The 26,351-nt window shown below is 42.0% G+C and overlaps 1 protein-coding gene across 2 annotated transcripts in view; it reads left to right on the top strand.

The window, feature by feature from the left end:
* LOC137375798 (slit homolog 3 protein-like) overlaps positions 1-25,376 on the top strand; it is a 909,976-nt gene extending 884,600 nt beyond the window's left edge. For both annotated transcript variants that reach the window (XM_068043263.1, XM_068043262.1), the window contains 3 exons: positions 18,404-18,689; positions 21,073-21,278; positions 24,186-25,376. In XM_068043263.1, the coding sequence (XP_067899364.1) occupies positions 18,404-18,689; positions 21,073-21,278; positions 24,186-24,427 (734 nt within the window). In that variant the 3' untranslated portion in view covers positions 24,428-25,376. The remainder of the gene's footprint in view (positions 1-18,403; positions 18,690-21,072; positions 21,279-24,185) is intronic.
* The last annotated feature ends 975 nt before the right edge of the window (positions 25,377-26,351 follow it).

The following is a 26,351-nucleotide window of genomic DNA, read 5'->3' as shown; positions in this document are numbered from 1 at the left end:
TATTATTTCATTGCTCAGTGTGTTCTCATTCATTGCTCAGTGTGTTCTCATTCATTGCTCAGTGTGTTTTCTCTTTGCTCAGTTTCTTCTCATTCATTGCTCAGTGTGTCCCCATTCATTGCTCAGTGTGTTCCCTTTCATTGCACAGTGTGTTCCCTTTCTTTGCACAGTGTGTTCCCTTTCATTGCTCAGTGTGTTCCCATTCATTGCTCACTGTGTTCCCTTTCATTGCTCAGTGTGTTCCCTTGCATTGCTCAGTGTGTTCCCTTTGATTGCTCAGTGTGTTCCCTTTCATTGCTCAGTGTGTTCTCATTCATTGCTCAGTGTGATTTTTCATTTTTCAGTGTGTTCTCATTCATTGCTCAGTGTGTTCTCATTCATTCCTCATTGTCTTTTTTGCATTGCTCAGTGTGTTCTGATTCATTGCTCAGTGTGTTCTCTTTCATTGCTCAGTGTGTTCCCTTTCATTGCTCAGTGTGTTCCCATTCATTCCTGGGTGTTTTTTTTCATTGCTCAGTGTGATCTCATTCATTGCTCAATGTCTTTTTGTGTGTTCTCATTCATTGCTCAGTGTGTTTTCTCTTTGCTCAGTGTCTTCTCATTCATTGCTCAGTGTGTTCCCATTCATTGCTCAGTGTGTTCCCTTTCTTTGCACAGTGTGTTCTCTTTCATTGCTCGGTGTGTTCCCATTCATTGCTCACTGTGTTCACTTTCATTGCTCAGTGTGTTCCCTTTGATTGCTCAGTGTGTTCCCTTTCATTGCTCAGTGTGTTCTCATTCATTGCTCAGTGTGATTTTTCATTTTTCAGTGTGTTCTCATTCATTGCTCAGTGTGTTCCCATTCATTGCTCACTGTGTTCCCTTTCATTGCTCACTGTGTTCCCTTTCTTTGCACAGTGTGTTCTCTTTCATTGCTCAGTGTGTTCCCATTCATTGCTCACTGTGTTCACTTTCATTGCTCAGTGTGTTCCCTTTGATTGCTCAGTGTGTTCCCTTTCATTGCTCAGTGTGTTCTCATTCATTGCTCAGTGTGATTTTTCATTTTTCAGTGTGTTCTCATTCATTGCTCAGTGTGTTCTCATTCATTCCTCATTGTCTTTTTTGCATTGCTCAGTGTGTTCTCATTCATTGCTCAGTGTGTTCTCTTTCATTGCTCAGTGTGTTTTCTCTTTGATCAGTGTCTTCTCATTCATTGCTCAGTGTGTTCCCTTTCATTGCTCAGTGTGTTCTCATTCATTCTTGGGTGTTTTTTTCATTGCTCAGTGTCTTTTTTCATTGCTCAGTGTGTTCTCATTCATTGCTCAGTGTGTTCTCATTCATTCCTCTGTGTTTTTTCATTGCTCAGTGTGTTCTCATTCATTGCTCAGTGTGTTTTTTCATTGCTCAGTGTCTTCTCATTCATTGCTCACTGTGTTCCCTTTCATTGCTCAGTTTGTTCCCTTTCATTGCTCAGTGTGTTCTCATTCATTGCTCAGTGTGTTCTCATTCATTGCTCAGTGTGTTCCCTTTCATTGCTCAGTGTGTTCCCTTTCATTGCTCAGTGTGTTCCCTTTCATTGCTCAGTGTGTTCCCTTTCATTGCTCAGTGTGTTCCCTTTCATTGCTCAGTGTGTTCCCTTTCATTGCTCAGTGTGCTCCCTTTCATTGCTCAGTGTGTTCCCTTTGATTGCTCAGTGTGTTTTCTCTTTGATCAGTGTCTTCTCATTCATTACTCAGTGTGTTCCCTTTCATTGCTCAGTGTGTTCTCATTCATTCCTGGGTGTTTTTTTCATTGCTCAGTGTGATCTCATTCATTGCTCAGTGTCTTTTTTCATTGCTCAGTGTGTTCTCATTCATTGCTCAGTGTGTTCTCATTCATTGCTCAGTGTGTTTTTTCATTGCTCAGTGTGTTCTCATTCATTCCTCAGTGTATTTTTTTCATTGCTCCGTCTGTACTCATATATTGCTAAGTGTGTTTTTTCATTTGTCACTGTGACTTTTCATTGGTCATTGTGTTCTCTTTCATTGCTCCATGTGTTTTCTCATTGCTCAGTGGCTTCTCCTTCATTGCTCAGTGTGTTCCCTTTCATTGCTCAGTGTGTTCCCTTTCATTGGTCAGTGTGTTTCCTTTAATTGCTCAGTGTGTTCGCATTCATTCCTCAGTGAGTTTTTTGATTGTTCAGTGTGTTTTCTCTTTGCTCAATGTCTTCTCATTCATTGCTTAGTGTGTTCCCTTTCATTGCTCAGTGTGTTCTCATTCATTCCTTTGTGTTTTTTTCATTGCTCAGTGTGTACTCATTCATTGCTCAGTGTATTATTTCATTGCTCAGTGTGTTCTCATTCATTGCTCAGTGTGTTCTCATTCATTGCTCAGTGTGTTTTCTCTTTGCTCAGTTTCTTCTCATTCATTGCTCAGTGTGTCCCCATTCATTGCTCACTGTGTTCCCTTTCATTGCACAGTGTGTTCCCTTTCTTTGCACAGTGTGTTCCCTTTCATTGCTCAGTGTGTTCCCATTCATTGCTCACTGTGTTCCCTTTCATTGCTCAGTGTGTTCCCTTGCATTGCTCAGTGTGTTCCCTTTGATTGCTCAGTGTGTTCCCTTTCATTGCTCAGTGTGTTCTCATTCATTGCTCAGTGTGATTTTTCATTTTTCAGTGTGTTCTCATTCATTGCTCAGTGTGTTCTCATTCATTCCTCATTGTCTTTTTTGCATTGCTCAGTGTGTTCTGATTCATTGCTCAGTGTGTTCTCTTTCATTGCTCAGTGTGTTCCCTTTCATTGCTCAGTGTGTTCCCTTGCATTGCTCAGTGTGTTCCCTTTGATTGCTCAGTGTGTTCCCATTCATTCCTGGGTGTTTTTTTTCATTGCTCAGTGTGATCTCATTCATTGCTCAATGTCTTTTTGTGTGTTCTCATTCATTGCTCAGTGTGTTCTCATTCATTCTTCTGTGTTTTTGCATTGCTCAGTGTGTTCTCATTCATTGCTCAGTGTATTTTTTTCATTGCTCCGTCTGTACTCATATATTGCTAAGTGTGTTTTTTCATTTGTCACTGTGACTTTTCATTGGTCATTGTGTTCTCTTTCATTGCTCCATGTGTTCCCTTTCATTGCTCAGTGTGTTCCCTTTCTTTGCACAGTGTGTTCCCTTTCTTTGCACAGTGTGTTCTCTTTCATTGCTCAGTGTGATCTCATTCATTGCTCAATGTATTTTTTCAATGCTCAGTGTGTTCTCATTCATTGCTCAGTGTGTTCTCATTCATTCCTCTGTGTTTTTGCATTGCTCAGTGTGTTTTTTGATTGTTCAATGTGTCTTCTCATTCATTGCTCAGTGTGTTCCCTTTCATTGCTCAGTGTGTTCTCATTCATTCCTCAGTGTGTTTTTTGATTGTTCAGTGTGTTTTCTCTTTTTTCAATGTCTTCTCATTCATTGCTCAGTGCATTCCCATTCATTGCTTAGTGTGTTCCCTTTCATTGCTCTGTGTGTTCCCTTTCATTGCTCAGTGTGTTCTCACTCATTGCTCAGTGTGTTCCCATTCATTGCTCAGTGTGATCTCATTCATTGCTCAATGTCTTTTTTCATTGCTCAGTGTGTTCTCATTCATTGCTCAGTGTGTTCTCATTCATTCCTCTGTGTTTTTGCATTGCTCAGTGTGTTCTCATTCATTGCTCAGTGTGTTTTTTCATTGCTCAGTGTGTTCTCATTCATTGCTCAGTGTATTTTTTTCATTGCTCCGTCTGTACTCATATATTGCTAAGTGTGTTTTTTCATTTGTCACTGTGACTTTTCATTGGTCATTGTGTTCTCTTTCATTGCTCCATGTGTTCCCTTTCATTGCTCAGTGTGTTCCCTTTCATTGCTCAGTGTGTTCTCATTCATTGCTCAGTGTGTTTTTTTCATTGCTCCGTCTGTACTCATATATTGGTCACTGTGATTTTTAAATGCTCAGTGTGTTTTTTGATTGCTCAGTGTGTTTTTTCTTTGCTCAGTGGCTTCTCCTTCATTGCTCAGTGTGTTCCCATTCATTGCTCAGTGTGTTCCCTTTCATTGCTCAGTGTGTTCCCTTTCTTTGCACAGTGTGTTCTCTTTCATTGCGCCGTGTGTTCCCTTTGATTTCTCAGTGTGTTCCCTTTCATTGCTCAGTTTGTTCCCATTCATTGCTCACTGTGTTCTCTTTCATTGCTCAGTGTGTTCCCTTTCATTGCTCAGTGTTCCCTTTGATTTCTCAGTGTGTTCCCTTTCATTGCTCAGTGTGTTCCCTTTCATTGCTCAGTGTGTTCCCTTTCATTGCTCAGTGTGTTCTCATTCATTGCTCAGTGTGTTCCCTTTCATTGCTCAGTGTGTTCCCTTTCATTGCTCAGTGTGTTCCCTTTCATTGCTCAGTGTGTCCTCATTTGTTGCTCAATGTCTTTTTTGCATTGCTCAGTGTGTTATCATTCATTGCTCAGTGTGTTTTTTTCATTGCTCAGTGTGTTCTCATTCATTGCTCAGTGTGTTATTTCATTGCTCAGTGTGTTCTCATTCATTCCTCAGTGTCTTTTTTGCATTGCTCAGTGTGTTCTCGTTCATTGCTCAGTGTGTTCTCTTTCATTGCTCAGTGTGTTTTCTCTTTGCTCAGTGTCTTCTCATTCATTGCTCAGTGTGTTCCCATTCATTGCTCAGTGTGTTCCCTTTCATTGCTCAGTGTGTTCCCTTTCTTTGCACAGTGTGTTCTCTTTCATTGCTCGGTGTGTTCCCATTCATTGCTCACTGTGTTCACTTTCATTGCTCAGTGTGTTCCCTTTGATTGCTCAGTGTGTTCCCTCTCATTGCTCAGTGTGTTCTCATTCATTGCTCAGTGTGATTTTTCATTTTTCAGTGTGTTCTCATTCATTGCTCAGTGTGTTCCCATTCATTGCTCACTGTGTTCCCTTTCATTGCTCAGTGTGTTCCCTTTCTTTGCACAGTGTGTTCTCTTTCATTGCTCAGTGTGTTCCCATTCATTGCTCACTGTGTTCACTTTGATTGCTCAGTGTGTTCCCTTTGATTGCTCAGTGTGTTCCCTTTCATTGCTCAGTGTGTTCTCATTCATTGCTCAGTGTGATTTTTCATTTTTCAGTGTGTTCTCATTCATTGCTCAGTGTGTTCTCATTCATTCCTCATTGTCTTTTTTGCATTGCTCAGTGTGTTCTCATTCATTGCTCAGTGTGTTCTCTTTCATTGCTCAGTGTGTTTTCTCTTTGATCAGTGTCTTCTCATTCATTGCTCAGTGTGTTCCCTTTCATTGCTCAGTGTGTTCTCATTCATTCTTGGGTGTTTTTTTCATTGCTCAGTGTCTTTTTTCATTGCTCAGTGTGTTCTCATTCATTGCTCAGTATGTTCTCATTCATTCCTCTGTGTTTTTTCATTGCTCAGTGTGTTCTCATTCATTGCTCAGTGTGTTTTTTCATTGCTCAGTGTCTTCTCATTCATTGCTCACTGTGTTCCCTTTCATTGCTCAGTTTGTTCTCATTCATTGCTCAGTGTGTTCTCATTCATTGCTCAGTGTGTTCCCTTTCATTGCTCAGTGTGTTCCCTTTCATTGCTCAGTGTGTTCCCTTTCATTGCTCAGTGTGTTCCCTTTCATTGCTCAGTGTGTTCCCTTTCATTGCTCAGTGTGTTCCCTTTCATTGCTCAGTGTGCTCCCTTTCATTGCTCAGTGTGCTCCCTTTGATTGCTCAGTGTGTTCCCTTTCATTGCTCAGTGTGTTTTTTCATTGCTCAGTGTGATTTCTCATTCATTGCTCAGTGTGTTTTTTCATTGCTCAGTGTGTTCCCTTGCATTGCTCAGTGTGTTCCTTTGCATTGCTCAGTGTGTTCCCTTTGATTGCTCAGTGTGTTCCCTTTCATTGCTCAGTGTGTTCTCATTCATTGCTCAGTGTGATTTTTCATTTTTCAGTGTGTTCTCATTCATTGCTCAGTGTGTTCTCATTCATTCCTCATTGTCTTTTTTGCATTGCTCAGTGTGTTCTCATTCATTGCTCAGTGTGTTCTCTTTCATTGCTCAGTGTGTTTTCTCTTTGATCAGTGTCTTCTCATTCATTGCTCAGTGTGTTCCCTTTCATTGCTCAGTGTGTTCTCATTCATTCTTGGGTGTTTTTTTCATTGCTCAGTGTCTTTTTTCATTGCTCAGTGTGTTCTCATTCGTTGCTCAGTGTGTTCTCATTCATTCCTCTGTGTTTTTTCATTGCTCAGTGTGTTCTCATTCATTGCTCAGTGTGTTTTTTCATTGCTCAGTGTCTTCTCATTCATTGCTCACTGTGTTCCCTTTCATTGCTCAGTTTGTTCCCTTTCATTGCTCAGTGTGTTCTCATTCATTGCTCAGTGTGTTCTCATTCATTGCTCAGTGTGTTCCCTTTCATTGCTCAGTGTGTTCCCTTTCATTGCTCAGTGTGTTCCCTTTCATTGCTCAGTGTGTTCCCTTTCATTGCTCAGTGTGCTCCCTTTCATTGCTCAGTGTGTTCCCTTTGATTGCTCAGTGTGTTCCCTTTCATTGCTCAGTGTGTTTTTTCATTGCTCAGTGTGATTTCTCATTCATTGCTCAGTGTGTTTTTTCATTGCTCAGTGTGTTCCCTTGCATTGCTCAGTGTGTTCCTTTGCATTGCTCAGTGTGTTCCCTTTGCTCAGTGTGTTCCCTTTGATTGCTCAGTGTGTTCCCTTTCATTGCTCAGTGTGTTCTCATTCATTGTTCAGTGTGATTTTTCATTTTTCAGTGTGTTCTCATTCATTGCTCAGTGTGTTCTCATTCATTGCTCAGTGTGTTCTCTTTCATTGCTCAGTGTGTTTTCTCTTTGATCAGTGTCTTCTCATTCATTACTCAGTGTGTTCCCTTTCATTGCTCAGTGTGTTCTCATTCATTCCTGGGTGTTTTTTTCATTGCTCAGTGTGATCTCATTCATTGCTCAGTGTCTTTTTTCATTGCTCAGTGTGTTCTCATTCATTGCTCAGTGTGTTCTCATTCATTGCTCAGTGTGTTTTTTCATTGCTCAGTGTGTTCTCATTCATTCCTCAGTGTATTTTTTTCATTGCTCCGTCTGTACTCATATATTGCTAAGTGTGTTTTTTCATTTGTCACTGTGACTTTTCATTGGTCATTGTGTTCTCTTTCATTGCTCCATGTGTTTTCTCGTTGCTCAGTGGCTTCTCCTTCATTGCTCAGTGAGTTTTTTGATTGTTCAGAGTGTTTTCTCTTTGCTCAATGTCTTCTCATTCATTGCTTAGTGTGTTCCCTTTCATTGCTCAGTGTGTTCTCAATCATTGCTCAGTGTGTTCTCATTCATTGCTCAGTGTGTTCTCATTCATTCCTCAGTGTGTTTTTTGATTTTTCAGTGTGTTTTCTCTTTGCTCAATGTCTTCTCATTCATTGTTCAGTGTGTTCCCATTCATTTCTCAGTGTGTTCCCTTTCATTGCTCAGTGTTTTCCCTTCCATTGCTCAGTGTTTTCCCTTTCATTGCTCAGTGTGTTCTCATTCATTGCTCAGTTTGTTCTCATTCATTCCTCAGTGTGTATTTTGCATTGCTCCGTATGTACTCATACATTGCTAAGTGTGATTTTTCATTGGACATTGTGTTCTGTGATTGCTAGTGTGTTTTTTCATTGCTCAATGTGTACTCATTCATTCCTCAGTGTGTTTTGTGCATTGCTCCGTGTGTACTCATATATTGCTAAGTGTGTTTATTCATTGGTCACTGTGATTTTTCATTGCTCAGTGTGTTTTTTGATTGCTCAGTGTGTTTTTTCTTTGCTCAGTGGCTTCTCCTTCATTGCTCAGTGTGTTCCCTTTCATTGCTCAGTGTGTTCCCTTTCATTGCTCAGTGTGTTCCCTTTCTTTGCACAGTGTGGCCTCATTCATTGCTCAGTGTGTTCTCATTCATTCCTCAGTGTGTTCCCTTTCATTGCTCAGTGTGTTCTCATTCATTGCTCAGTGTGTTCTCCTTCATTGCTCAGTGTGTTCCATTTCATTGCTCACTGTGTTCTCTTTCATTGCTCAGTGTGTTCCCTTTGATTTCTCAGTGTGTTCCCTTTGATTTCTCAGTGTGTTCCCTTTCATTGCTCAGTGTGTTCCCTTTCATTGCTCAGTGTGTTCTCATTCATTGCTCAGTGTGTTCCCTTTCATTGCTCAGTGTGTTCCCTTTCATTGCTCAGTGTGTTCCCTTTGATTGCTCAGTGTGTTTCCTTTCATTGCTCAGTGTGTTCTCATTCATTGCTCAGTGTGATTTTTCATTTTTCAGTGTTTTCTCATTCATTGCTCAGTGTGTTCTCATTCATTCCTCATTGTCTTTTTTGCATTGCTCAGTGTGTTCTTATTCATTGCTCAGTGTTCTCATTCATTGCTCAGTGTGTTCTCATTCATTGCTCAGTGTGTTCTCATTCATTGCTCAGTGTGTTCTCATTCATTGCTCAGTGTGTTCCCTTTCATTGCTCAGTGTGATTTTTCATTTTTCAGTGTTTTCTCATTCATTGCTCAGTGTGTTCTCATTCATTCCTCATTGTCTTTTTTGCATTGCTCAGTGTGTTCTTACTCATTGCTCAGTGTGTTCTCATTCATTGCTCAGTGTGTTCTCATTCATTCCTGGGTGTTTTTTTCATTGCTCAGTGTGTTTTCTCTTTGATCAGTGTCTTCTCATTCATTGCTCAGTGTGTTCCCTTTCATTGCTCAGTGTGTTCTCATTCATTCCTGGGTGTTTTTTTCATTGCTCAGTGTGATCTCATTCATTGCACAGTGTCTTTTTTCATTGCTCAGTGTGTTCTCATTCATTCCTCATTGTCTTTTTTGCATTGCTCAGTGTGTTCTTATTCATTGCTCAGTGTGTTCTCATTCATTGCTCAGTGTGTTCTCATTCATTGCTCAGTGTGTTCTCATTCATTGCTCAGTGTGTTCCCTTTCATTGCTCAGTGTGTTCCCTTTCATTGCTCAGTGTGTTTCCTTTCATTGCTCAGTGTGTTCTCATTCATTGCTCAGTGTGATTTTTCATTTTTCAGTGTTTTCTCATTCATTGCTCAGTGTGTTCTCATTCATTCCTCATTGTCTTTTTTGCATTGCTCAGTGTGTTCTTATTCATTGCTCAGTGTGTTCTCATTCATTGCTCAGTGTGTTCTCATTCATTCCTGGGTGTTTTTTTCATTGCTCAGTGTGTTTTCTCTTTGATCAGTGTCTTCTCATTCATTGCTCAGTGTGTTCCCTTTCATTGCTCAGTGTGTTCTCATTCATTCCTGGGTGTTTTTTTCATTGCTCAGTGTGATCTCATTCATTGCACAGTGTCTTTTTTCATTGATCAGTGTGTTCTCATTCATTCCTCATTGTCTTTTTTGCATTGCTCAGTGTGTTCTTATTCATTGCTCAGTGTGTTCTCATTCATTGCTCAGTGTGTTCTCATTCATTGCTCAGTGTGTTCCCTTTCATTGCTCAGTGTGTTCCCTTTCATTGCTCAGTGTGTTTCCTTTCATTGCTCAGTGTGTTCTCATTCATTGCTCAGTGTGATTTTTCATTTTTCAGTGTTTCTCATTCATTGCTCAGTGTCTTTTTTGCATTGCTCAGTGTGTTCTTATTCATTGCTCAGTGTGTTCTCATTCATTGCTCAGTGTGTTCTCATTCATTCCTGGGTGTTTTTTTCATTGCTCAGTGTGTTTTCTCTTTGATCAGTGTCTTCTCATTCATTGCTCAGTGTGTTCCCTTTCATTGCTCAGTGTGTTCTCATTCATTCCTGGGTGTTTTTTTCATTGCTCAGTGTGATCTCATTCATTGCACAGTGTCTTTTTTCATTGCTCAGTGTGTTCTCATTCATTGCTCAGTGTGTTCTCATTCATTCCTCTGTGTTTTTTCATTGCTCAGTGTGTTCTCATTCATTGCTCAGTGTGTTTTTTCTTTGCTCAGTGGCTTCTCCTTCATTGCTCAGTATGTTCCTTTTCATTGCTCAGTGTGTTCCCTTTCATTGCTCAGTGTGTTCCCTTTCATTGCTCAGTGTGTTCCCTTTCATTGCTCAGTGTGTTCCCTTTCTTTGCACAGTGTGGCCTCATTCATTGCTCAGTGTGTTCTCATTCATTGCTCAGTGTGTTCCCTTTCATTGCTCAGTGTGTTCCCTTTCATTGCTCAGTGTGTTCCCTTTCATTGCTCACTGTGTTCTCTTTCATTGCTCAGTGTGTTCCCTTTCATTGCTCAATGTGTTCCCTTTCATTGCTCACTGTGTTCTCTTTCATTGCTCAATGTGTTCCCTTTCATTGCTCAGTGTGTTCCCTTTGATTTCTCAGTGTGTTCCCTTTCATTGCTCAGTGTGTTCCCTTTCATTGCTCAGTGTGTTCCCTTTCATTGCTCAGTGTGTTCCCTTTCATTGCTCAGTGTGTTCCCTTTCATTGCTCAGTGTGTTCCCTTTGATTGCTCAGTGTGTTCTCATTCATTGCTCAGTGTGATTTTTCATTTTTCAGTGTTTTCTCATTCATTGCTCAGTGTGTTCTCATTCATTCCTCATTGTCTTTTTTGCATTGCTCAGTGTGTTCTTATTCATTGATCAGTGTGTTCTCATTCATTGCTCAGTGTGTTCTCATTCATTCCTGGGTGTTTTTTTCATTGCTCAGTGTGTTTTCTCTTTGATCAGTGTCTTCTCATTCATTGCTCAGTGTGTTCCCTTTCATTGCTCAGTGTGTTCTCATTCATTCCTGGGTGTTTTTTTCATTGCTCAGTGTGATCTCATTCATTGCACAGTGTCTTTTTTCATTGATCAGTGTGTTCTCATTCATTCCTCATTGTCTTTTTTGCATTGCTCAGTGTGTTCTTATTCATTGCTCAGTGTGTTCTCATTCATTGCTCAGTGTGTTCTCATTCATTGCTCAGTGTGTTCCCTTTCATTGCTCAGTGTGTTCCCTTTCATTGCTCAGTGTGTTTCCTTTCATTGCTCAGTGTGTTCTCATTCATTGCTCAGTGTGATTTTTCATTTTTCAGTGTTTCTCATTCATTGCTCAGTGTCTTTTTTGCATTGCTCAGTGTGTTCTTATTCATTGCTCAGTGTGTTCTCATTCATTGCTCAGTGTGTTCTCATTCATTCCTGGGTGTTTTTTTCATTGCTCAGTGTGTTTTCTCTTTGATCAGTGTCTTCTCATTCATTGCTCAGTGTGTTCCCTTTCATTGCTCAGTGTGTTCTCATTCATTCCTGGGTGTTTTTTTCATTGCTCAGTGTGATCTCATTCATTGCACAGTGTCTTTTTTCATTGCTCAGTGTGTTCTCATTCATTGCTCAGTGTGTTCTCATTCATTCCTCTGTGTTTTTTCATTGCTCAGTGTGTTCTCATTCATTGCTCAGTGTGTTTTTTCTTTGCTCAGTGGCTTCTCCTTCATTGCTCAGTATGTTCCTTTTCATTGCTCAGTGTGTTCCCTTTTCATTGCTCAGTGTGTTCCCTTTCATTGCTCAGTGTGTTCCCTTTCATTGCTCAGTGTGTTCCCTTTCATTGCTCAGTGTGTTCCCTTTCTTTGCACAGTGTGGCCTCATTCATTGCTCAGTGTGTTCTCATTCATTGCTCAGTGTGTTCCCTTTCATTGCTCAGTGTGTTCCCTTTCATTGCTCAGTGTGTTCCCTTTCATTGCTCACTGTGTTCTCTTTCATTGCTCAGTGTGTTCCCTTTCATTGCTCAATGTGTTCCCTTTCATTGCTCACTGTGTTCTCTTTCATTGCTCAATGTGTTCCCTTTCATTGCTCAGTGTGTTCCCTTTGATTTCTCAGTGTGTTCCCTTTCATTGCTCAGTGTGTTCCCTTTCATTGCTCAGTGTGTTCCCTTTCATTGCTCAGTGTGTTCCCTTTGATTGCTCAGTGTGTTCTCATTCATTGCTCAGTGTGATTTTTCATTTTTCAGTGTTTTCTCATTCATTGCTCAGTGTGTTCTCATTCATTCCTCATTGTCTTTTTTGCATTGCTCAGTGTGTTCTTATTCATTGATCAGTGTGTTCTCATTCATTGCTCAGTGTGTTCTCATTCATTCCTGGGTGTTTTTTTCATTGCTCAGTGTGTTTTCTCTTTGATCAGTGTCTTCTCATTCATTGCTCAGTGTGTTCCCTTTCATTGCTCAGTGTGTTCTCATTCATTCCTGGGTGTTTTTTTCATTGCTCAGTGTGATCTCATTCATTGCACAGTGACTTTTTTCATTGCTCAGTGTGTTCTCATTCATTGCTCAGTGTGTTCTCATTCATTCCTCTGTGTTTTTTCATTGCTCAGTGTGTTCTCATTCATTGCTCAGGGTGTTTTTTCATTGCTCAGTGTCTTCTCATTCATTGCTCAGTGTGTTCCCATTCATTGCTCAGTGTGTTCCCTTTCATTGCTCAGTGTGTTCCCTTTCTTTGCACAGTGTGTTCTCTTTCAATGCTCAGTGTGTTCCCATTCATTGCTCACTGTGTTCCCTTTCATTGCTCAGTGTGTTCTCATTCATTGCTCAGTGTGTTCTCATTCATTGCTCACTGTGTTCCCTTTCATTGCTCAGTGTGTTCCCTTTCATTGCTCAGTGTGTTCCCTTTCATTGCACAGTGTGTTCCCTTTCATTGCTCAGTGTGTTCCCTTTCATTGCTCAGTGTGTTCCCTTTCATTGCTCAGTGTGCTCCCTTTCATTGCTCAGTGTGTTCCCTTTGATTGCTCAGTGTGTTCCCTTTCATTGCTCAGTGTGTTTTTTCATTGCTCAGTGTGATTTCTCATTCATTGCTCAGTGTGTTTTTTCATTGCTCAGTGTGTTCTCATTCATTACTCAGTGTGTTATTTTATTGCTCGGTGTGTTCTCATTCATTCCTCATTGTCTTTTTTGCATTGCTCAGTGTGTTCTCATTCTTTGCTCAGTGTGATCTCATTCATTGCTCAGTGTCTTTTTTCATTGCTCAGTGTGTTCTCATTCATTGCTCAGTGTGTTCTCATGCATTGTTCAGTGTGTTTTTGCATTGCTCAGTGTGTTCTCATTCATTGCTCAGTGTATTTTTTCGTTGCTCAGTGTGTTCTCATTCATTGCTCAGTGTGTTCTCATGCATTGCTCAGGGTGTTTTTTCATTGCTCAGTGTCTTCTCATTCATTGCTCAGTGTGTTCCCATTCATTGTTCTGTGTGTTTTTGCATTGCCCAGTGTGTTCTCATTCATTGCTCAGTGTGTTTTTTCAGTGCTCATTGTGTTCTCATTCATTGCTCAGTGTGTTCTCATGCATTGTTCAGTGTGTTTTTGCATTGCTCAGTGTGTTCTCATTCATTGCTCAGTGTGTTTTTTCGTTGCTCAGTGTGTTCTCATTCATTGCTCTGTGTTTTTTGCATTGCTCAGTGTGATCTCGTTCATTGTTCAGTGTGTTTCTTCATTGCTCAGTGTTTTTCTACATTGCCCAAATGTTTTTTCACTGCTCGGTGTGTTCTCATTCATTGCTCAGTGTGTTCTCATTCATTGCTCAGTGTGTTCTCATTCATTGCTCACTGTGTTCTCATTCATTGCTCACTGTGTTCTCATTTATTGCTCCCTGTGTTCTCATTCATTGCTCAGTTTTTTCTTATTCATTGCTCATTGTGTGTTTTCTTTCCTCAGTGTTTCTTCATTGCTCAAATGTTTTTTCACTGCTCGGTGTGTTCTCATTCATTGCACAATGTGTTCCCTTTGATTGCTCAGTGTGTTCCCTTTCATTGCTCAGTGTGTTCCCTTTCATTGCTTAGTGTGTTCCCTTTGATTGCTCAGTGTGTTCTCATTCATTGCTCAGTGTGTTATTTTATTGCTCAGTGTGTTCTCATTCATTGCTCAGTGTGTTATTTTATTGCTCAGTGTGTTCTCATTCATTCCTCATTGTCTTTTTTGCATTGCTCAGTGTGTTCTCTTTCATTGCTCAGTGTGTTTTCTCTTTGATCAGTGTCTTCTCATTCATTGCTCAGTGTGTTCCCTTTCACTGCTCAGTGTGTTCTCATTCATTGATCAATGTGTTCTCATTCATTCCTTTGTGTTTTTTTCATTGCTTAGTGTGTTCTCATTTATTCCTCTGTGTTTTTTCATAGCTCAGTGTGTTCTCATTCCTTGTTCAGTGTGTTTTTGCATTGCTCAGTGTGTTCTCATTCATTGCTCTGTGTTTTTTGCATTGCTCAGTTTTTTCTTATTCATTGCTCATTGTGTGTTTTCTTTCCTCAGTGTGTTTCTTCATTGCTCAAATGTTTTTTCACTGCTCAGTGCATTCACATTCATTGCTCAGTGTGTTATTTCATTGTTCAGTGTGTTTTTTCTTTGCTTCGGTTGTTTTTCATTGTTCAGTGTGTTCAGTCTGTTCAAGAAAGGGAATAGGAACAACCCTGGGAATTACAGGCCAGTTAGTCTTACTTCGGTGGTAGGCAAGTTGATGGAAAAGGTGCTGAGGGATAGGATTTCTGAGCATCTGGAAAGACACTGCTTGATTCGGGACAGTCAGCACGGTTTTGTGAGGGGTAGGTCTTGCCTCACAAGCCTGATTGAATTCTTTGAGCAGGTGACCAAGCAAGTGGATGAGGGTAAACCAGTGGATGTGGTGTACATGGATTTTAGTAAGGCATTTGATAAGGTCCCCCATGGTAGACTTATGGAGAAAGTCAGGAGGCATGGGATAGTGGGGAATGTGGCCAGTTGGATTAAGAATTGGCTAACTGATAGAAGGCAGAGAGTGGTCTTAGATGGTAAATACTCAGCCTGGAGCCCAGTTACCAGTGGCGTGCCGCAGGGATCAGTTCTGGGTCCTCTCCTGTTTGTGATTTTTATTAACGACTTGGATGAGGAAGTCGAAGGGTGGGTCAGTAAATTTGCAGATGATACAAAGGTTGGTGGAGTTGTGGATACCGAGGAGGGCTATTGTCGTCTGCAAAGGGACTTGGATAGGTTGCAGTGCTGGGCTGAAAAGTGGCAGATGGAGTTTAACCCTGAAAAGTGTGAGGTCGTCCATTTTGGAAGGACAAACATGAATGCAAAATACTGGGTTAACGGTAGGGTTCTTGGGCATGTGGAGGAGCAGAGAGACCTTGGGGTCTATGTGCATAGATCATTGAAAGTTGCAACTCAAGTGGATAGGGCTGTGAAGAAGGCATATGGGGTGTTAGCGTTCATTAGCAGAGGGATTGAATTTAAGAGCCGTGAGGTGATGATGCAGCTGTACAGGACCTTGGTAAGGCCTCATTTGGAGTACTGTGTGCAGTTCTGGTCGCCTCATTTTAGGAAGGATGTGGAAGCCTTGGAGAGGGTGCAGAGGAGATTTAGCAGGATGTTGCCTGGAATGGAGAATAAGTCTTACGAGGAAAGGCTGAACATTCTAGGCCTCTTCTCATTAGAAAGGAGAAGGATGAGGGGTGACATGATAGAGGTTTATAAGATGATCAGGGGAATAGATAGGGTAGACAGTCAGAATCTTTTTCCCCGGGTGGAGCAAAGCGTTACAAGGGGTCATAAATTTAAGGTGAAGGGTGGGAGATATAAGGGGGATGTCAGGGGAAGGTTCTTTACCCAGAGAGTGGTCGAGGCATGGAATGCCTTGCCCGGGGAAGTTGTTGAGTCAGAAACTTTAGGGACTTTCAAAAGGCTTTTGGATAGGTATATGGATAAAGGAGAATGATGGGGTATAGATTAAATTGTCCTTGACAGAGGACAAAGGATCGGCACAACATTGTGGGCCGAAGGGCCTGTTCTGTGCTGTATGTTCTATGTTCTATGTTCTATGTGTTTTGATTCATTGCTCAGAATGTTCTCATTCATTGCTCCGTGTGTTCTCATTCATTGCTCTGTGTGTTCTCATTCATTGCTCAGTGTGTTCTCTTTCATTGCTCAGTGTGTTCTCATTCATTCCTCAGTGTGTTTTTTGCATTGCTCAGTGTGCTCTCATTCATTGCTCAGTGCGTTTTTTCATTGCTCAGTGTATTCTCATTTATTCCTCAGTGTGTTTTTTGCATTGCTCCTTGTGTACTCATACATTGCTAAGTGTGTTTTTTCATTGGTCACTCTGATTTTTCATTGGTTATTGTGTTATTTGATAGCTCCATGTGTTTTCTCTTTGCTCAGTGGCTTCTCCTTCATTGCTCAGTGTGTTCCCATTCATTGCTCAGTGTGTTCCCATTCATTGCTCAGTGTGTTCCCTTTCATTGCTCAGTGTGTTCCCTTTCTTTGCACAGTGTGTTCCCTTTCATTGCTCAGTGTCTTCTCATTCATTCCTCAGTGTGTTCTCATTCGTTGCTCCGTGTGTTTTTTCATTGCTCAGTGTGTTCTCATTCATTGCTCTGTGTGTTTTTTCATTGCTCAGTGTGTTCTCATTCATTCCTCAGTGTGTTATTTCATTGTTCCGTGTGTTTTTTCATTGCTCAGTGTGTTCTCATTCTTTGCTCAGTGTGTTTTCACTCATTGCTCAGTGTGTTGTCATTAATTGCTCAGTGTGTTCTCATTCATTGCTCAGTGTGTTCTCATTCTTTGCTCAGTGTGTTGTCATTCACTGCTCAGTGTGTTGTCATTCACTGCTCAGTGTCTCCTCATTCACTGCTCAGTGTGTTGTCATTCACTGCTCAGTGTGTTGTCATTCACTGCTCAGTGTGTTGTCATTCACTGCTCAGCGTGTTTTCATTCACTGCTCAGTGTCTCCTCATTCACTGCTCAGTGTCTCCTCATTCACTGCTCAGTGTGTTGTCATCCACTGCTCAGTGTCTCCTCATTCACTGCTCGGTGTCTCCTCATTCACTGCTCGGTGTCTCCTCATTCACTGCTCGGTGTCTCCTCATTCACTGCTCGGTGTCTCCTCATTCACTGCTCAGTGTCTCCTCATTCACTGCTCAGTGTCTCCTCATTCACTGCTCAGTGTGTTGTCATTCACTGCTCAGTGTCTCCTCATTCACTGCTCAGTGTCTCCTCATTCACTGCTCAGTGTGTTGTCATTCACTGCTCAGTGTCTCCTCATTCACTGCTCAGTGTGTTGTCATCCACTGCTCAGTGTCTCCTCATTCACTGCTCGGTGTCTCCTCATTCACTGCTCGGTGTCTCCTCATTCACTGCTCGGTGTCTCCTCATTCACTGCTCGGTGTCTCCTCATTCACTGCTCGGTGTCTCCTCATTCACTGCTCAGTGTCTCCTCATTCACTGCTCAGTGTGTTGTCATTCACTGCTCAGTGTCTCCTCATTCACTGCTCAGTGTCTCCTCATTCACTGCTCAGTGTGTTGTCATTCACTGCTCAGTGTCTCCTCATTCACTGCTCAGTGTGTTGTCATCCACTGCTCAGTGTCTCCTCGTTCACTGCTCGGTGTCTCCTCATTCACTGCTCGGTGTCTCCTCATTCACTGCTCGGTGTCTCCTCATTCACTGCTCAGTGTCTCCTCATTCACTGCTCAGTGTCTCCTCATTCACTGCTCAGTGTGTTGTCATCCACTGCTCAGTGTCTCCTCATTCACTGCTCAGTGTCTCCTCATTCACTGCTCAGTGTGTTGTCATTCACTGCTCAGTGTGTTCTCATTAGCTTCTGTTCAGAAAATTTTTAAACTCAGGTCTCAATATTTATAACTTGCCATTTCTGATTCTTTAACTTTTATCCATACCTTTCATTCTTTTTCACAGAATCTACAGAGAAACAACTGATCTGTACTGGTGTTTCTTCCACCGCATTGCTCATTTATCGCTGTAATTTTGCTTTGCCTTTTTTATCACATTATGGATCAGAATGGAGTCGGTACTGCTCCCGGAAAGCAACCAATATCTTGCACGTAGCCTTCCAGTTGTACAGCCTGTTCACGTGACCAAGCACGACAAGGGCCCATTTCACATTTGCACGAGTGCAAAGTGGACTGTTTGCACTCGCGCAATTGGCCTGTCTTTCAAATTTGCACGATTTTATGCTTTAGTCTTTTTTATAGTTGTGCTTTCAAAGTAGCACTTTTCCACCCTGCTTACAAATAGCCCAATTATCATCTACCCACCTCCAAACTAGACTGTCTGGTTCAAGAAAGGAAGAACTTGCATTTATATTACTCCATTCATGACCTTAGGACTTCCCAAAGTGCTTTTGAGCCAATGGAGTACTTTTGAAGTGCAGTGATTGTCGTAATGTAGGAAAAAAGATAATGACCAGATAATCTGTTTTAAAAGATGATGGTATGAAGGAGAAATATTGGCCAGGGCACCAAAGACAACTGTCCTGCTTTTATTTGGAAAAGTCCACCTGAGAGAGCAGACAGGGCCTCAGTTTAACATCTCATCTGAAAGATGCACCTCCGGCAGTGCAGAACTCCCTAAGTACGGCACTGAAGTGTCAGCCTGGATTATGTGCTCCAATCTCTGATGTGGGACATATACCCACAACTTTCTGCCTCAAAGGTGAGAGTGCTCCCCAATGAGCTAGGCTGACATCGAAATTGTCATCAGGTTCAAAAAGCAATCAGATGGTAACTTCAGTTCCTCTTCTTTGATTGTGCCAATTGTTTGTCATTAAAGGTATCCCCCCAGTCTCAGGAGTAGCAGGACTCCGCCAGGGACCTGAACGGAATCTCAATGGCTTCCACGGCTGCATTCACGACGTGCGGATCAACAATGAGCTGCAGGACTTCAGGAGCTTACCGCAGATGCCCCTGGGTGTCTCTCCAGGATGCAGGTCATGCAACATCTGCAAACATGGCGTGTGCCGCTCCGTCGATCAGTCCAGCATTACATGCGACTGCCATGCTGGCTGGACAGGGCCTCTGTGTGATCAGGAAACCCGTGACCTCTGTACCAACAACAAGTAAGTAAAGGATTTTATGGACCCACCGCAGATGTGCAAAGAGTTGAATTTTCATAAGTGGTGTGGGGTGTGAGCATAACACAAACAAAAACAAGAAATGCTGGATTCACTCAGCAGGTCTGGCAGCATCTGTGGAAAGAGAAGCAGAGTTAACGTTTCGGGTCAGTGACCCTTAAGGGTCAGTGACCCGAAACGTTAACTCTGCTTCTCTTTCCACAGATGCTGCCAGACCTGCTGAGTGAATCCAGCATTTCTTGTTTTTGTTTCAGATTTCCAGCATCCGCAGTATTTTGCTTTTATTATGTGAGCATAACACAATGATTTGGATAAATTCCCTATTAAAATAGGGAATAAATGAACTTGTATGCTGGATTCCCATGCCTTAACGTAAGGCTGCTTCAAATTCTTTCTCTCACTACAGTCAGAAGCAAGTTTTTTGTCAATAAAATGTTGCAGTCCTACCTTTGACCAACAGATGGGGATTGTATGTTAATTTTTTTTGCTCGAGCCAGTTGATTGACAACAGTGCCATCTGCTGTGGGCAGACTTCTGCCCATCTCAAGATGAAAATAACACAGTCACCTGGCCATCCATTCTACTGGCAGAAATCACACAGGACTATTCTCTTTTCTTGAAAAAGAGTCTCGGCATGCTCGTTCTTTCCTGATAGTCGCATTCTCTCAGTTCTGGTAACATTCTTGTAATCTTTTCTGCACTTTCTACAATGCTTCAATTTTTATTTTGTAGTAACCAAAACAACTGGGCGGCACAGTGGCGCAGTGGTTAGCACCGCAGCCTCACAGCTCCAGCGACCCGGGTTCAATTCTGGGTACTGCATGTGCGGAGTTTACAAGTTCTCCCCGTGTCTGCGTGGGTTTTCGCCGGGTGCTCCGGTTTCCTCCCACAGCCAAAGACTTGCAGGTTGATAGGTAAATTGGCCATTGTAAATTGCCCCTAGTGTAGGTAGGTGGTAGGGGAATATAGGGAGGGTGGGGATGTGGTAGGAAAATGGGATTAGTGTAGGATTAGTATAAAGGGGTGGTTGATGGTCGGCACAGACTTGGTGGGCCGAAGGGCCTGTTTCAGTGTAGTATCTCTAAATAAAAATAGATAAACTTGTATTTATGTAACGCCTTTAGCATAATGAAATGGCTCAAAGCGCTTCATAGGAGCGTAATCAAACAAAATTTGTGCTGAAAGCACAGCTGCCAGTGTCGGAGTGATGCAAATCAAGGATGCTCAAGAGGCCAGAATTAGAGGAGCACTGTAGTGCTGTCGAGCTGGAGGAGATTACAGAGATAAGCAACCAGAACTGCACATAGTGCTCTAAGTTGGCCTAACAGGCTACATTACCTTTGCTCTAAGTTGGTCTAACAGATTACATTACTTTTCTACTCTATTCCTCTAGAATACTAAGCACTTTGCATACTTTATGGCCTTATCAATGTTTGTTGCTACTTTGAGATTTATATATCTGTATTCTCAAAACTCTTTCTCATCCATCCCATTTAATTTCTTACCTTCCAAGTAATAAGTGGCCTTCATATTCCTGCCATCAAAATAAATGACCACATACCTCACTATATGGAATTCTTTTTGCCATTTATCCACCCACTCTGAAATCTTGTTTGTGTCTTCCTGTATTTCAATACAGTCCTCCACGTTATGAGCTATACACCCAATTTGGTATCATCACATTTCAACACCATACCTCCAATTTCTGAGTCCAAATCATTTATGTGAATGGTGAACAGCAATAGTCTTAGTATGGATCTTTGAGAGACACCACTGCCCATTTCCTACCATTCTGAGAAACTTCACTTCTCTCCTTAGTTTTCTGTTTTTTGGCCATCTTTAAATCCATTCTGCTGCCTGGCCCCTGGCTCTGTCTGCTGTGACCTTTGCCAGGAATCTCTTATGTGGCACTTTATCAAAGGTCTTCTGAATATACTGCATCCACTACACTGCTGTTGTCCACACTTTGTTATTTCATTAAATAATTCAACATTTAAACATGACCTACCTTTTAAAAATCCATGCTTTTTTCATTATGTTCATCTCTAGATGTTTTGTTATCTGATCTTTTAGCAAAGATTCTAGCATCTTTCCTACTGTTGACATTAAGCTAACTGATCAAGTGTTCACTGGGATAGTTCAACTGTATATCCCTTTTTGAAGAGTTACACTCTATACACCATGTACTGACCAGCTTATAATTGAGAATCTCCAACACACACATTTTATGCCAGTTCACTAACATTGTGGTCTCGTCATTCTTCGGTTAGGTCAGTTTTAGTTAGATGTGAGAATGCTGTCAGGTATTTTTGCTGGGATCCTTGCTTTCCAGATCACAACTGGTATCTTTCCTTGTGTCCTCTCCCAGGTGCGTTCATGGGACGTGTGTAGCATCTGACTCCATGTACCGCTGTGTGTGCAAGGAAAGTTATGTTGGCAGGCTCTGTGACAAGGGCCAGCTGATGGACATCTGCCAGAGTTTGAAATGTGACCATGGCCGCTGTAAGATCTCTGGACAGGGGGAGCCGTACTGCGAGTGTGATACCAACTTCACAGGAGAAACCTGCCAAACAGGTAAGGAAAGAAAATGGCCTCAAATTTTAAAGCTGCTCATCTTGTCTGGTGAATTGACCTGAACTCCACTTTATATTAATGCCAGCTTTTTACTGCTAACTTTTACAAAGTGGCAGCAAACATATACCCCTAAATCTCGTGATATTAACTGTAACTTGACTGACTGGACTGTAAACTAGCTGGTAATTAAGGGAAGAGGGTCTTATAATTGGTAGGGCAACAGTGGAAAGATTGCCTGAGCCGTACTCCCAGTGGGGAGCTACAGTTGAAGGGGTGTGCTAGTCCTGTGATCCACACTGCATTTAAGGATGATAGCCCATTGAGAGTGCAGGGTCACTGAATTCACATTGTTTTGCACTACTCCATTCTTAATGATCTTTTCCATCTTTGCTAGCAGACATTGTTCTACAAGCTTTGTCTTGTATGTATCCATATAAATATTCAAGATCCATCTTAATTTGCCCAGATCCCTTTACATGTATCTAAGTACAAAATTTACTTTTGGTAAAGAATGGTACTGGAACCAAGAGGTTATAACTATCATGAAAGACTGAAGAGTCTGTGGATCTTTTAATAGAAAATAGAACATAGAACAGTACAGCACAGTACAGGCCCTTCGGCCCACGATGTTGTGCCGAACCTTTAACCTACTCTAAGATCAACCTACCCTTCATTCTACTATCATCCATGTACCTATCCAAGAGTCGCTTAAATGCCCCTAATGTATCTGCTTCTACTACCACCACTGGCAGCGCATTCCACGCACCCACCACTCTCTGTGTAAAGAACCTACCTCTGACATCTCCCCGAAACCTTCCTCCAATCACCTTAAAATTATGCCCCCTGGTGATAGCCCTTTCCACCCTGGGAAAAAGTCTCTGGCTATCCACTCTATCTATGCCTCTCATCATCTTGTACCCCTCTATCAAGTCACCTCTCATCCTTCTTCGCTTTCGGAAAGTGAAGGCTGAGGGGGTGACCTAATAGAGATCCTTAAAATTATGAATGGGTTTGATAGGGTAGATGTAGAGAAGATGTTTCCAAGACTGGAAATAGGGGTTATCTATAAGATAATCCAGTAAAGAATTCAGGAGAAACCTCGTCACCAAAGAGTAGTTAGAATATGGAACTTGCTACCACATGGAGTAGTTGCGATGAATCACAGAGATGCATTTAAGGGGAAGATGGATAAGAATAGAAGGGAATTAGATAATTATCCTGGAGAAAAAAAATTGCAGGCTTTGGGGAGAAGGCATGGGAGTGGGACTAGCTGGGTAGCTCTTAGAGAGCTGGCACATACATGGCGCAGGCTGAATGGCCTCCTTCTGTGCTGTAACCATTCTATGAGGGAGAAAGGAATAGAAGGATATAATCATAAGTTGTGATGAAGTAAAATGAAAGGAGACTTGTTGAGCCTAAACAGCAGCATGGACCTGTTGGGCCAAATGGACACTTTCAGTGCTGTAAGATCTATGTAATAAAACTATCAGTCTAAATGAAGGGTGTCCAAATGACTGCCCTTAAACCTGTGCAGTCCAGTTCATGAAGCCCAGGGTTATATCTGGGCTCATGATTCTTACTCCTTTGTTGGTTCTGTTTGAATCCCATAGCCTCACACATTTGGAAAGGGTTGTTGTGATTTATTTACCAATGTTCCCTCATTCGTGAATAAATCGTAAACTTAGATCGAGATCAATTAGCATCCAAAACATGAGATAGTTGCAAATTAATAGAAAAGCAAATTCGAATTGTAAACGTGTCTTGCAAGACTCCATGGTGTAAACCAAAGTGGCCCTTCAAAGGCAAAAAGGTAGGAGAGTGCGGCTGGGATCTTCTACTCCAGCAGAATCATGTTCACAGGGCAGAAGTTCCACCCACTAGACCCTGGCCAGTTTTTCTCTGATAGTGTGGTATGGCCAACAGCCTCTGGGGCAGTCAAAGAGGGTGAAGATTACTTTAATCCCTTCCCCCAAAAATGTGGGTTTAGGGATTAAATTTAAATGCTGTCTTCACCATGCTTAGCAACTCTTGTGTCCAGCATTGGTAAGGTGCAAACAGCATACGCCTGCCTATAGTTGGTAATTGCCATCTGTTGCCAGAAGATGCCAGAAGTCATGGCAGGGGTGCGGAAAGCCAGCAGAGTGGCTCTTGAAGAATTTCCTGAGCCATCCTACCAAGTTAGGCCAGGGAGTTGATGTACCTTGAGCAGGAAATCCTGACCTGCTGCTCTGAAGCAAGTATAAAATGTCTAACAGGAGCAGTGGATTCCTGCCGCAGTACTGTGTGCTCAGTTCCATCATTGCTGCAGTTAAGACAGGGTTGTTGTGATCTGTACATCCAATTAGAAATGTCACCATAACTGAATTTGACTCTAAAAGGTACTGGAACAAGCCACCTATTTATAAAAATTGCAAAAAATGGCAGACAGGAGATCCAATGGTCCATCCGACCTGTCCAGGTCTTGTTTATCACAATATATGCAACTCCCCATCCCACCTGAAAGCCATGGAATCTCCTGGGAGAGGCGCAATACCGGACAAAAAAACCCAGGGATTGAAATTTGGAAAATTCTTCTACGAACCCTTAGATGATCGAAACTAGTCCAGGAGACCACTCTGGGCCTGATAATTCTATGCAGTACAGACCCTTTTGTCTGATCTGATCTGAGAAACAGATCCAGCTCTCACTTGAAGAAATTCAGCAAATCGGCAGTCAATGCCCAAGCCGACAGCTTTTTTCCACAGGTCGGGTATTCTCTTGGCAAGGAACCACCTCTTAATATCTAACCTAGTCTTGCCTTTACATAACTTGAGATTATGACCCCTGGTCCTCACTAACCTACCTGGTTGAAGCAAACCATCTACACAAATGCAATCTAGCTGTGGACTTCTCTCTTTTATTTTGCAGAGCTCCTTTGTCAAAAGGAAATGGTCCGGGATGTCTATCGCAAGCAACAAGGCTATGCCTCGTGCCAGACCACGGTTAAAGTGCCCCGACTGGAATGCAAGGGGAGCTGTGGCAATGGAGAATGCTGTGTGCCACTGCGTAGCAAACGACGGAAATATGTCTTCCAATGTACAGATGGCTCCTCATTCGTGGAAGACGTGGAGCGGGTTGTTGACTGCGGCTGCAGGAGTTGTTCCTTGTAGGGACCCAAAGTGGGAGGTGAAGGCTTAACAACAGCACATACCTGCGACAAGTGTTGAACCCTTTAACTCTCATAGTGGACCAAAAGAAATGGAAATATATTGTAAGATAACAAATAGAACCTATTTTTATTATTAAAAAAAGGACTATTTTCTTCAGTTATTACTAAATATATCACATCGCCTGGGTATATATATCATACTGTGTTCCCTTTGCAAGATTTTGTTAACCATTTTATTAACCTAACAGAGGAATTCTGGGAAAGCTTACCCGATTGGTTGTTGTGAAGGTGGTTTAAGGGCCTGTTGTATTACTGTCCAACCGACTGTCAGAGGCTGTCCTGCATTTCTGACTTAAGAGGTTCTGAGCTTTTGAAGAATTTGAAATATGGCAGCAACCGACACGTCAAGAGGAACATCGCCAAAAACCGGTTTTATTGTGGCCTCAATTACCTGCACTGGTCTCCGTGTTACATTACCAAATGGACTGATCCGCTTTTGTGTTACTATCTATACAGTGTAATCAATCCTCTGCAGATACCCAATAACTTTCTGGCCCAGGGTTTGTGGTGGCCATGGCGGTGAAACTGTCAGTGTTCACCATCGTTACTCCTCTGAAACTGACAGCAGCTTCTGGAGTCACAGCACTTGCGCAGTTAAACACAGAAATCCGGAAGTTGTTATCAATGATTCTACACTTCTCCATAGGGTGTGCTGTTGAAATTCCCATGGACTGCATTAATTAGAAATCATTGAACTGATGAGAACTTCCACTTTTATGCTATTCATCTTACTGTAAAAACTGTTTGAAAAAATGTCATCTGTAACTGGATTTTTATTGGCTGACTAAGTTCATAATTCTGTTGAACACCTCGCAGGCCCTGAAAAACTGATCCTGTATTTGCGGAATGTCAAATTTCTCCATTATGATAAAAATTCTACATACTTTCAATTTGTTTTAATTGTTTATGTTATTTCAACTTCTGCCTTAGATTAGATTAGAGATACAGCACTGAAACAGGCCCTTCGGCCCACCGAGTCTGTGCCGACCATCAACCACCCATTTATACTAATCCCATATTCCTACCAAACATCCCCACCTGTCCCTATATTTCCCTACCACCTACCTATACTAGTGACAATTTATAATGGCCAATTTACCTATCAACCTGCAAGTCTTTTGGCTTGTGGGAGGAAACCGGAGCACCCGGAGAAAACCCACGCAGACACAGGGAGAACTTGCAAACTCCACACAGGCAGTACCCAGAATCGAACCCGGGTCCCTGGAGCTGTGAGGCTGCAGTGCTAACCACTGTGCCACTGTGCCGCCCTTAATCCCATATGTATGTCCCAACCTTTATTTCACTCTGTAAAATAATATTAAAGTGAAGGAGAATCAGTGCTTTTAACTTCCTGGTTGGCTGTCCGTGAGAATTCTTCAATCTGATTGGCTATTTCCCCTGCTTGATTGCATCGCTGTTACTGGATGCCTGGAGATCCTCTTAATGGCGCCAGAATTAAATTAATGCTGGGAAAGGTGGAATCGATGCAAGTGCCATCGCTTCGCTGCTGACCACAAAATCCAGGCCAATGTTAGAAATAACAGTGTAGAGCACACTGCAGATGAACATAGTGTAGTGCACATTGCAGATACTAAATAGCACTCCAATAACTTTGACAATAGGGTACAGCTCATCACAGATTCCCAATAATCACAATAACATTGGCGTAGTGTAAAATACAATACAGGTACCGAATTCCACGCCAGTTACATGAATACTGTACAGCATACTGTAGATACCCAATACCATATTGATACAGTGTGGAATCCAGTTCTGGTACCTAGTACTATTGATACAGTGTAGAGTACAGTGCAGATAATCACTACCAGATCTGTGAAGGCTTCCACAGTTCCAAGTCAGTCTGC

Source organism: Heterodontus francisci, chromosome 12, assembly GCF_036365525.1.
Source record: "Heterodontus francisci isolate sHetFra1 chromosome 12, sHetFra1.hap1, whole genome shotgun sequence".
Taxonomy (NCBI): domain Eukaryota; kingdom Metazoa; phylum Chordata; class Chondrichthyes; order Heterodontiformes; family Heterodontidae; genus Heterodontus; species Heterodontus francisci.
The sequence above is the reverse complement of the archived record's forward strand: the minus strand, read 5'-3'. Positions and strand labels throughout refer to the sequence as shown.